The sequence below is a fragment of the Aptenodytes patagonicus genome, chromosome 3 (genome assembly GCF_965638725.1).
Source record: "Aptenodytes patagonicus chromosome 3, bAptPat1.pri.cur, whole genome shotgun sequence".
Taxonomy (NCBI): Eukaryota; Metazoa; Chordata; class Aves; order Sphenisciformes; family Spheniscidae; genus Aptenodytes; species Aptenodytes patagonicus.
This window is the reverse complement of record NC_134951.1, coordinates 7,237,551-7,250,032: the sequence shown is the minus strand read 5'-3', so window position 1 is coordinate 7,250,032 and position 12,482 is coordinate 7,237,551. Positions and strand designations below refer to the sequence as shown.

The 12,482-nt window shown below is 44.6% G+C and overlaps 1 protein-coding gene across 4 annotated transcripts in view; it reads left to right on the top strand.

Annotated features, from left to right (window-relative positions):
- The window catches only part of CYP39A1 (cytochrome P450 family 39 subfamily A member 1), a 33,051-nt gene that overhangs the window by 2,051 nt on the left and 18,518 nt on the right, over window positions 1-12,482 (top strand). For 3 of the 4 annotated variants that reach the window (XM_076332645.1, XM_076332644.1, XM_076332646.1), the window contains exons 1-3: window positions 2,948-3,136; window positions 10,104-10,239; window positions 11,555-11,729. The exons of the other annotated variant lie outside the window; for it this stretch is intronic. In XM_076332645.1, the coding sequence (XP_076188760.1) occupies window positions 2,960-3,136; window positions 10,104-10,239; window positions 11,555-11,729 (488 nt within the window). In that variant the 5' untranslated portion in view covers window positions 2,948-2,959. Of the gene's footprint in view, window positions 1-2,947; window positions 3,137-10,103; window positions 10,240-11,554; window positions 11,730-12,482 lie in introns of those variants that run through there. 4 annotated transcript variants of the gene reach the window in all.

Below are 12,482 nucleotides of genomic sequence, written 5' to 3'. Positions count from 1 at the left end.
CTTGTTAGTGACTATCGCACCATCGTACTGGTTGCATCCTCCTCACAGTAGTGCCTTTCAGTAGCATCTCGTGTCCTTCACCAAATCGTGCCCCAGAAGCAGAAGCTAAACAAAAAAAAGAAGTCCAAAACAAACACAAAAGCCTTTAATGAATGTCTTCACAGAGGGTTGAGGGCTTGTCTTACCTGTATACACAGATCATTTTAAACTCACTACTCAGGCTATGCGTATAACGAAAATATACTCCAATATTACAACGCCTTTAGCTCTCTTACCGCTTTACCCCTTTGTAGGAAAAGAAAGAATTTAATGAGTAAAATAAAACCAGGAAATAAACATACAAAGAGCTGTGATAGCTAAACATAGAAGTGTAGTAATATCAGAGTTAAAAGTGATTTATCTGTTTCTTCCAGTTTGTGAAATGGAGATCCACATCCTACTTGTAATAGTTGACATATTTGGGCTTGTTCTTCTGCACCTATGACCAACGTAGTAACATCCCAATGTGTTTCAGCATGACTGTTTAATGAAGGCCATAGAACTGGTTTTCACAGCTCTTAACCTCCTACTATCAGGTGTATTTCTGTTGTGCTACTTTGACTGTACTGCCTGTCTGCACAGGCACAAAGGTTCCTGTCTGTGCACCTATTCACGTATACAAAAGGAGTTAAACTGTATTTGTACAAAGCACTTAATGGAATAACCATGTTCATACAAAATGGTGTACAAATCGTGCACTATGCAAATGGTGTGGTGTTCCCATGGTACGGTGTTACAAAACATAGTAGCAATGAACTATATCCTTCTCCTAGTAAAATACATAAAGCTGGTAAGTGGATAAGGCCTCTGGGTTAGTAACTATTGAAATATTATAAAAATATACATGAGGACAGGTTTAAGCACAGTCCAGGTCTGTCTCTTACTCAGACACCAGTGTGGTTTTATTCTGGTGAGATTTGGGAGCACAGATACAAGGAGAAAGACAGAACTAAGTAGGTTCGGAGGAAGGACATGGGGAAACAGTTTTGGGGGCAGAGCCAGAAAGGCTGAGACTGATTAAAAAGGAAATGCACGTGAAGGTAGTATTTGAGTAAAGGGAGAGGTGTAAGGCGTGATGTACAGCTGGATGTTTGTCTATGAAACAAACAGATGAAGGGCTAGAAAGGCTGAGCAGGGCTTGTTCAACCAAGGAGTCTGGGCCTGAGGATCAGGTCCTGGGACTGAGCAGAAGAAGAGATTTGGACAAAGAGCCAGAGCAAAAGAAGACGAAATCACAAAAAAAAAAAAACAGTTGAGGTTGGAAGGGACCTGGAGACTGGCTAGTCCAACACCCTGCTCAAAGCAGGGTCGCCTAGAGCAGGCTCTCAGGAGTGTGTCCAGCTGGGTTTTGAATGTCTCCCAGGACTCCCCAGCCTCTCTGGGCACCCTGTTCCAGTGTCTGACCACCATCACGATAAAAAAAAATAAGTGGAATTTTCTGTATTTGTTTGTGCCCACTGCCTCTTGCCCTTTCACTGGGCACCACTGAAAAGAGCCTGGTTCCATCCTCTTTGCACCCTGCCTTCAGGTGTTCATACACACTGATAAGATCCCCCCGAGCCTTCTCTTCTCCAGGCCAAACAGTCCCAGCTCTCTCAGCCTCTCCTCAAATGACAGATGCTCCAGCCCCTTTATGAACTTCTCGGCACTTCACTGGGCTCACTCCAGCCTGTCCATGTCTCTCTTGCACTGGGGAGCTTAGAACTGGACCCAGCACTCCGGATGGGTCTCCAGCACTGAGCAGAGGGGGCAGGATGACCTCCCTTGTCCTGCCGGCAGCGCTCTTCCTGATGCAGCCCAGGGTGCTGTTGAGTGCAAGGGCACATTTCTGACTCGTGTTCAACATGGTGTCCACCAGGACCCCCAGATCTGGAAAGCTCCTTTCCACCCAGGTGGCCCCCAGCCTCATGGGGTTGTTCCTAACCAGGGGCAGGACTTGGCATTTCCCTTTGCTGAACTTTATGAAGTCACTTTTTTTGCCAAGAAAGGTTGGACCAGATGATCCTTGAGGTCCCTTCCAACCCGGGATTCTATGATTCTACGGTAAGTCCCTGTTTGCCCATTTCTCCAGCCTGTTGAGCTTCCTCTGAACGGCAGCACACTCATCTGGTCTATCAACTACTTCTCCTGGTTTTGTGTTGTCTTCAAACTTGCTGAGGGTGTGCGGGGGTAGGCTGTGAGAGCACTTCCTAGGTTTTTTTTATACTTAATGAATTCTGTATGTAATTTTGATGTGCCACTTCCACACACGCAAAGAAACCAATTCTGACCTCTTGGAAATCTTGTCTTCTGACACTGCAGTGATATTGTAGGGGCCACCAGCAGGCTTTGAATTGTCAGTTCAACCTCCGAAGCCCTTCTCTGCTCCTCGTACACTGGACACACATCTAGCCTTTAATGAGATGATCTCAGGCAGGTGAGAGATACCTTTCATAAGGCTTACTGCTTCAGGTGATGCCTGCAGAAGTTTCTTGCCATCAGCCTTGCTGAAAGCTGAACGTCTGCAAATCACAGCCTCGCTGCTTTGTAATCTTGATATTGCCAAAAAATAATTTTTTTAACTGAAGAAAGCGACACACTGCTTCGCCACAGTGTCCCTGGCTGTGTCCCTGTCTGCTTGGGTAGCCTTCCAGCAACTGGTGTGAAGTTCAAGGCTTTATCACAGCAACATCTAAGTTTTGCAAGCAATGGAGTTGGTCCTCGTCCCAGAGTGGAGGAGAATTGGCTCTGCCTTTTCCAAAACAAGCGCTTGGCCCCTGGGCTGCTTGGTGCTTTGACATCTTGTCTCCATGGCAGTGATCAGCTGGCAAGACTGATAAAAGAGGCCTTATTCATTGACTCGGGTAATCCCGGCCAGCGCGGCCGTGCCGGGTGCTGCGGCAGGCGGAGCAGCTGCTGCGGCAGGCAGCGAAGAGGCAAAATGGCTCTTGCTCTCCTCTTGGCAGCAATCCTGGGACTTCTTATTGTCAAGGCGGTTTTGTTTCAGCTGAGAAACCCGAGCTCCCCTCCTTGCATCAGGAGCTGGATCCCTTGGTTTGGAGCTGCGTTTCAGTTCGGGAAAGCTCCTCTGGAGTTTATAGAGCAAGCTAGAAGCAAGGTAATGGCTGTGGCGGCGTGCCTGCTCGTGGGTCTGTGCTTAGGGTGGCTGCCTGCAAGGGGGAAGGCGAGGAGAAACTTCTGCATTAAGTTTGCCCCTTTCCTGTCATGTTTTATAACGTCAGGAGCATTTAGCTGGTGAAGGATCGGCTTTGTACCAGTAATGTTGCTAAGTTGTGGATCCTATCCACGCATGATCTCTGTGCTGTGATCATCCTGTTTGGACCCAGCACCTCTGCTGTTTCGCTTTTGCAGTCTGGCTACGTGTTAATCTTGGGTTCAGATAATGTGGAAAACCCTGTGCCAGGCGCTGGGACCAGGAAACTATTTGCGTGCCTAAAGTTAGATGAGATTTTTGAATACCAGGCTGGTGTCCCTCAACATTCAAGAGAGACACAGACATGCTTGGCAGGCAACTTTTTCCATCCAAAAAACTTACCAAAGACGGGTATGAAGATTTACCCCCTGGACATGCCTTTCTTTCTCTATGTCTGTCTGATAGCGCCAAAATGATTAATTTAGATTAGATGCTTAATTTCTAGGCAGCTAATACTAACTGACATAAAACCCAGTTTTCCATTTTCATTCAGTGATGATATCACCTGCTGCTGCAATATAGTCAGCCTCAAGTGTTCGATACTGAAGGATCACGCAGCCCACTACTTGCAAAAACTAGCTAAAAACGAAACCACCGTAACATCCTGAAATTTGAAAAAAAAAATTAATAAATACTGGATGTTTAAAATTTGCTTTCTCATTTTGAACTATTAGATTTCATATTTGCAAGTACTTCTTTGCAGCCATGGTTGTTATAAACTTGTGGTGTGAAATGAAAGCAGAGGTTCAAGTATAATCAACTGAAGTAAAAAGAAAAAGGCAATCATAATATTTCTTTGACTCTTCCGATACAAGGCTGTTAGAGAACCTACTTGTTCTATTGCAAACATATCCTGGTGGCAACCAGATTACAGCAGCTTGCCAAACTGTCCTTTCCAGCGCAATCCCTTTTGGGGACGGATGTTTCACCATGACTGAAGCTTGCTTTAGTTGCCTTTTTTTCCAGGAAACTTTTAGCAAAATCTCTTAGATGAAATTCTAAAACAAACCTGACAGAAGAGTCCTTTTTGGGGGTTCATTCACAGATTGAATGAGCAAAACTTTTACATACCAAAGAATGTATTGAAGTACAAATGCAAACTTAGTGGCTCTGGGTCCATTAATTTTGATGTTCATTTGCCTGGAGACCCTTTAGGCCGCTGTTGGTGCGATGGCAGCTGCTGACACATCTGGACACACCAGAAACACCTGAAGGGCTTTATAAACCCCAGGTTTTGTTGGGAGAGAAACTAGAACAAGAAACATTTTCAATGGGAGAAAACTCAAAATAAGACAAAGCAGAAAGAGAAGGCTTTCTTACATATCTATCTCCCCTTTACTGCGTGTTTGCAGAAAGGACCTTTCCTTTGACTTTTTCCTTAGTCCAGCAACTCGGCGTCCTTGTGACTTGTGACCTCTCCCTGCGGACCCCCTGGGCCAAGAGGGACCTTTCCATCCGTCACCCCCAGGCTGGCTGCCTGCCTGCCTGCCTGCAGCACGATCATCCGGCAGTCTCCCTGTCCCCGGGGAGGGCTACTCTCTTGTTCTCCCCTTCCTCTCCTTAAACACCCCAGGCACGTCTCCCTTCCCACCTCCCACGCTGGCACGATGTGCTGAGGCCAGGAAAGAAGCCTTTTCCTGCCTGCTCCCTTTTAAAGGAGTAGGCACTGCAGCACAGTACGGCCAAATAAAACAGGTGCTGCTGCCAAAGGGGTCATTAACAGGCATTACAAGGGTTGCAAAATACATCTGCAATAATCCCAAGTTCCTTAATATTGCCAGAACAGGGTTACGTGTCCTTAGTACGAGCAAGCTGCCCTCGTAAAAGTTAGTGCAGAAACAGGCTCTAGGCAGCGTGAAACCTCTTCAGCTCCATAGGGTCCTTACCTTCAGGGGAGACTTTTGCAAGTAGAAAATTCCCCCCGGATTAATCCTTCAGTCTGTCAAAGTGACACTCATTTATTTTTGTTTCTTAAAGAGTTAGCTTTCTTATTATTGTCCCTTTTGTGTATATCCCTCGCTGCTTTTTCTCTCAAGCCCTGGAGTAACACACCAGACTTCCGCTGCTTCCAACCTGCACTTCGCTTGAAGTTCGCTCCTTCAGTTTTCCTCCTACAGAAGAAGACGTGGGCTGGAAGAATTGTCTGTTTTTCCCCTTGTGTCATCAGTGGGTCTAAGAAAAGAAAGATCCCCTGCTCTAATATTTAATCTCTGGTCTAATAAAAGATACCACCTCTTCCTCCTAAAGCTGCCTGGCTAGTTAAAGCAGTTTTGCAGGCGGTCTGGGATGGGCAGGACCGGAGCCACCATGCAACATAAAATACAGGTAGAGCTGCTTAATGAGGGGTTCAAAGGATGTGGTTCCCCACTTTGCCTGGCAAACATGATAAGAGTTAATAAGGAACTTCAAATGCTTCTCATCGGTTTGCTAATTAAGCTAACAAGAAAAGTTCAGTGAAACCCATGAGACTGTTCTGCACTGCTGTACGGACCTGTGGATCCGTACATCGCTCGCACTGTGCTGACTGTGTTTGGGACATGGCGCCATGTCTCGGGACTCAGCTAGATGCCTCGCAGCCTTATTATCTGTGTGTGGTTGCGTGAGGGATGGCTCGCTGGGTTACATGGCGAGGGACACGCATCCTGCATGAGGTTTGGTGGAGGGGAAACAGGCTGGAGAAGAGGACAAGGCTTCTGGTGGAGCGTTTCTGAAGACGACGTGCACAGCTGAGTCGCTAATGGTCTGTGGCCCTGCTCCCATGCACAGAAGACCAAAATGCTGAAGTCCCTGAGATAGAGAGGGGACACGGCATTGAACTCGTGTGTGTGTGCATGCCAAGGGGGAGAAAACCAGCCCAGTGCTCCTAGCTCCCAACGTGAGTCTTGACACAACTGCAGCTGTCTCAGCCGAGAGTGCTTGCTCCCCTCCTGACAGTGCCCCTGGGAAAAATGGCTCTTTCCCCATTTTCCTTCTTTTGGGATTTTGGAGAATGTCCTTCTGAAGTTTTTATTCCTCTGGAGTGTTACTTTCATGTAGGCTCAGATCTGCCTCTCATCATGGCACTGCTGTTTTGTGCGGTGTTTCCCAGTCTTTGGAAAAAATAGAGCTTTCATGACTGAAAGCAGCTTCATAGGCCCTAAATCCTAAGAGGACTTTTATTTTTCTTTCTATGTCTCTGTATGCCATCAGGTGTCCTTGAACACTGTTTCGGACAGAGCAGTAAACTGGGACGCAGTGTTGGCAGGCAATGCCCACTCTTCCTTGGTACCCGCCCGTAACGCAACGATGGTAAATGCAGAACTGCTTGACAGCTTGTGCCAGTAGCTGATGTTATTACAGTAGAACATCAGCGTAATTATACGGGGACAGATGAAAAGTGTGTTTATTCAGGTGTCTGTCTCGAATAGCAGCTATTAGTAGATGCTCAGTAACAGGGTGTAAGGAGCACACCCAGATGAGAGCACGCCGCCTTCTGCTTTTTCTTCCCAGCTTCTGGTCATCAACAGTTTAGGGACTTCCTAGGCTGGAATTTGCATCCAGATGATCTGACTCTCTCTTTTGTTACCCTGTGTATAATTTTGGCTTCACAGCATCCCACAGCAATGAATCCATAATTTAACCACGAACCATACGAAGAAAGTATTCTGCCTGGTTTTAAACCAGCTAGCTTCTAATAGGTGCCCATTAGCTTTGACATTATGAGAAACTGGGAGTAATTATTCTCTTTTCACCTTTCCTGGGATCTAAGTCCGCTTAGTCTCCTTTTACTGAAACTTTCACTCATGCCTGCTGTGCATCCCTTTGCCTTTTCTAGCTCAGTATATCCTGCTGAGATGGAATGGGCAGAGACACACATTAAATTGAAGATGTGGGCGCAGGACGGGTTTAGATGTTTGCTGTCCTTCCTCCGCTCCTTTCCTAGCAAGATGAGAGCTCTAAATTAATTATTAGCACTTGTATAATACATCTCAGAGTCATTTCAGAATGTGATTCTTCTAGGCCTTCTTCTTCTGTGACGTTTCTAGGTGTCCTCATAGTTTAGACTCCCAAATGACCCCAGATCATGAGTAAACTTTTAATTCCTTCTTCTAAGGAATGAATTAGAAATAAGTTTAAGGCCACACATCCTTAAGTCTTCCTAGAAGCTGTATTGGGCTCTTCTTCGGTACATCCTATTTATCCACTACTAATCCTGGTCTTTAGTAATGCTTGTAAAAAATTGCTGAGTACTGGAATGACTCTTTGAGGCTTCCCCCGTCCTCCTTCAGGAGCCCTTTAGAAAGGCACCACGTTTGCCTGTCCATCCTCCTGGTGCTGAGGGTCATTTCACAGATCACGGTAGGTAGTTCTGCAACTTCATATTTTAATCCCTCTAGAGTTTTGAATTGATGTATTTATCACTGATTTCCCTAGCACTTGTTTCATAGAATCATAGAATCATTAAGGTTGGAAAAGACCTCTAAGACCGTCGAGTCCAACCATCGACCCAACACCACCATGCCCACTAAACCGTGTCCCTAAGCGCCGCATCTACACGTCTTCTAAATACGTCCAGGAATGGGGACTCCACCACTTCCCTGGGCAGCCTGGCCCAATGTTTAACCACTCTTTCAGCCCGTTTAAGCCTATTCTACTTAATACTTCCTTTGAAACAAGGTCTCAGTCCATCACTCTCGGTGAAAGGCTCCAGGGTGGGACTCATCTTAAACTGTTGTAATCGCTAACTCAGATTGCTTCCCCACTTGGTTTCTTTACACCTTGAGCATTTATCAGGCTCAGCAACACCCTGGGAGACTTCCTGCATCTGGTATGTTTGGAAAAGTCTTTATTATTGGGGATGGGGATTGCCATTAGTAGTTTGATCCTCAAATCTTTTTTACTATTTGAATTTTACATTTAATTTGTCAGGTATTGTATTTATTTGTAATTTCCTGTTTGGAGACAAAATTCTGCTTTCTGAAAGATGTGTCTTTGAATATCCGCCGTCGCTGTGCTGTTCAATGAAGCTGACTCGTTCTGGAGGTCCTTTATGGACCTTGTTTTATTTCAGTTCTGTTTACTTTTGGTTTGATTTTAATTATTCTAAATAGATTGCAGGAAATTGGATGAGATTCAAAACCAAATTGTGTAGGTGTTTACAGGTAAGCAAGACGTCCAAGCTTTACTGATGGTCAGTGGACACGCAGTCAGTCCTATCAGCGGAGTCTGAGGGCAGTTCAGCTCACCGTCAAAACCAGAGGTGTGCAGCAGCTGGTCAGATGAGTCGGTTTTTAGGCTCCCCTGACTGCATAGACTCATTCTCTGTTGTCTATAACGGGAGCTTAGGCACCTCACTCACATGTAACCATCTGAAATAAAGTGTTCCAATCTTTAACTGAGTGTGACCTTAATTGAATAATTAAGGTTACTGCATGTTGCTATTAGTTCAAATTTAATTTTGTTTTAAAATTAGTTTAAGTACATTTTAATGTTAATTTAAAATTTTAAAAATCTGATTTAAAAACAAGCACAGTACAAATTCACTGATTTTTATCCAGCCTGGTGATGAGGACATGCTGTTATCCATAAAAAAGCAGCCTTAGCAATTTAGCTATTATGAAAACAATATTTTATTTATTATCACCCAGAGAGGTTAAACAGTCGTTCTTTCTTTAGTAATTTACAGTTGAAGGACAGAATCAAAATTCAATTGATGTCAAGAGGAATCTTTTCCTTGGCTTCAAAGAGCTTTGGATGAAGCGGGCTTTACAATACGGACACAGACCACAAAAGAAATGGTTAAAGTCAATGGCACAAACCATGCGAGCAAGGTGGACTCGAGGCTTTTCAGTACTCCAAACAGATCAACAGAAAACTGTTTCTCACCCTTGTCAGCACCGTAACCTGGAAAAGAAAATCGAGTTCCTTGATGTGTCTAGAGACTTTATGAAAGCCCCAAACCTTTCCGTATGCACAGTAACTTTGCCAAAAGAAGGTGGTGAGCGTATCAGTGTAAATGCCGGGCTTTTGGTTTCCAAGGCTTTTGCCTGTGAGCAGAAACTGCCTTGACTAAGAAAAAGATGCTAAAGATGCTTCATTTCCTAATTTTGATTTTCTTATGCCTAAATCTGACAGGCAGCGGATATCGCACATTCGTTTGCTAGTTTAGGGTAGCTACAAATATCGGTGATCTTTTTCATAATGTAGGAATTCAGAAGTGAATACTTATTGCTGAAAGTTTTGAGAGGGCTCTAGGATGTTAGGTTAAAGGATAACAAAAGGATGATTTATGGCATCAGAAACCTTCCCTGAATATAGGTCTCAACAAACTCCATCTATTCTGCTCAAAGCTTGTTAGCTATTTTGATGTTAATCTTTAAACACCTGTACAGGAAAGAAATTGTTGGTATTAGCAGAACCTTTAAACTAGAAAAGAAAAGAAAAAAACACATTAAAAAGATGCAGGAGTGGGGAGTTTTTGTTAAAAAATGTAGATTGAAACAGGTAGGATTATGGATTTTTACAACGTGGGTACTTTGCTACGGCAGCCAAGGGATGCAGTAGATAATCCATCACTTGGGTTCTTTAAATCCAGGTAGGTTGTATTGTCTGAACTGTAATGTAATTCAAATATAAAATGTTAATCTCAGAGAAGGGATCTCTTCTACCCTGCACGAGGACAGGCAGGCCGCTGTGATGTTCCCTTCTGGTCTGTAAGTCTACAAACTTTGGTCTGATTCATGTTCATCTTTGTGCACTTCCGAGCCAAGGCGTACAGAGCGCAGGAAGGAGCAGGTCCTCCCTCCTGACCTCTCAGCAGTACTGAAGTCCTGTTGGGGCTCCCGTCAAACGTGTTAACAATACAGTGATATGAAATCTTTGTTTGTTCCAGCATGGGCCTGTATTCACAATATTCGCTCTGGGAAAACGGTTTACTTTTGTGACTGAGGAAGAAGGAACTGAAGCATTTTTTAAATCTAAAGACTTAAATTTTGAACAGGCAGTACAACAAGCTGTCGAGAATGCAGGTAAATGAGACCTAGCTCTTTTTTAATGGAAATCAAATCTAGTCACCCAGGAACATTAAAGCCCAATCCAAAGCCCATTGGCTTTTTGATCATGCCTTAAATGCTTATCTTAACCCATGACCATGCTACGAAATGAAGGTGAAATGAAATTCCTTCCTGTGGACCCAGCACTGTAAGCCTGCTAAGTGATTTGGATTCAGTCTCAAGGGATCAAAGGTTTCTGAACCAGAGACTGTTACTGCTTTTATCATCAAGCAACCCCAGTTTGAGATCAGGTCCTTGTCTGCGGCTAGACCCTCCACCTACGTGTACCAGGTTTGGAGCAATAGTATGTTGTCTTATCACCTAATTTGAACATCAGCTTGTAGCAATAATTAGTTGTTACCCTGTAGTACAACAGTCGTTAGAAAGGGATGAGGTATATATCCCACCCGCAGTGGCATGCTCCATCAGCTCATGTGCTTATATCCGCGTGGAACCGCACAGACAGGAATTCTTTGAGTAGTTTGGCAATTTTGGTCTGTGAAATGAGAGAGAAGCAAGTTGGCAGAGATATTAAATCACAGAATCACAGAATCCCTGTGGCTGGAAGGCACCGCTGGAGATCGCCTAGTCCAAGCCCCTGCTCGGAGCAACGTCAGTGACAGCAGGTTGCTCAGGGCTGTGTCCAGTTGGGTTTTGAGTATCTCCAAGGATGGAGACGCCCCAGCCTCTCTGGGCAACCTGTTCCTGTGTTTGACCATCCTCACAATAAAAACTTTCCTACGTCTCAGTGGAATCCCCTGTGTTCCCATTTGTGCCCATTGCCTCCTGCCCTAGCCTGACCGCCTCTTTACTCCCACCACCAGATATTTATCCACACTGATAAGATCCCCCTGAGCCTTCTCTTCTCCAGGCTGAACAGTCCCAGCTCTCTCAGCCTCTCCTGGTATGACTGAGACGCTGTACTATAGCATGAAGACCCAAACTGGTTTTTTCTTGGATTAATTTATTTTTCATGTCAGCTCAGTTTTGTAGCGCGCATGCACATCTCTCTACATCCACACGGAAGCTGGGGGGAAATCTCTGGATTGTTGATTCTGGCACTGAAGCTTCATGAGGCAGGAAGATGTTACACAGACTGGTAGAAGCAGAGGGCTCACCAAAATCTTTACAGGGTTAGAAGGAAACTTTTTGGGAATTTCACTATAGGAAAATGAGGGTTAAGGCATTTAAATTAGAGTCACGAGTTATGTGTAAAAATTTTCACTCTCTTTTTCAGTCAAAATCTACTTCATCTACTTTCCAAAACGTTTCTGTTTCTTTTTGTATTTAGTTTCTGTCCCTGCAGAAGCATTTTATCAGAACCATGGTAACCTCTACAGCATGTTGAAGGGAAAAATGGGTCCTTCAAATCTGTACGTGTTCACGGGCACTTTGTGTAAGGAACTACATGAGCACATGGCACACCTGGGCACGGAGGGCACAGGCAACCTCAATGACCTGGTAAGGTAAGGGAGTTTTGCAGCACATCTCTAACACGTGCGTAACCTATATGGGAGCAGAGATGTTACCGTAAAGCAGGTGGAGCTCAGGCTCACAAGCGTTAGAAAGGCTGTGTCAGGATACTCATCACTGCTTCACAGTTTCAGGCGGCTCGCAGGGTGGACAGGGTTTCATCTAAAGGTGTTTCTCCCGGCTGGGAGAAACATCTGAACTACCTGTTTGGAAGAAAAAAGAAAACACAGCATCTTCCAACAAACCCTGTTTCCCAAAAGATGGGATAAAAGTTTCACATGTTTATAAAGAACTTATGAACAGACAAAATGCTTGATCTTCAGGATGAAAACTTTCCCCGTTTTCCCTGGTTTCCAAGCCTAGCCCAAAACTTAAATAAGACTTCTGCACCTGACTTTGCTGCCAGAACTTCATCCTTCATGTAAAAAAAATCCCTTTACTGAGAGCTTCATGTGACAACAACAGAGCTTTTGACTCCTCCTTCTTCCTGATCATCTGGGACAACACCTGTATCTTGCCTGTCCATCAGGGCTACAAGCTGAATATTGCCTTTGGCTTGGACCCATTTCTAAGACCTCACATCCAGGTTGTCCTTTGCTGACTTCTTCTGCATAATACATTTAAGACACGGCTTTTTACTGCAGCTAAAACACTGAGCGCCTGTCACTTCAATTACTGCAATTTGGATTAACTGGGGAAAAATGTGGGGGAAAGGGGCTTTGAAACCTCCCAGCCCTCAGTCCCAC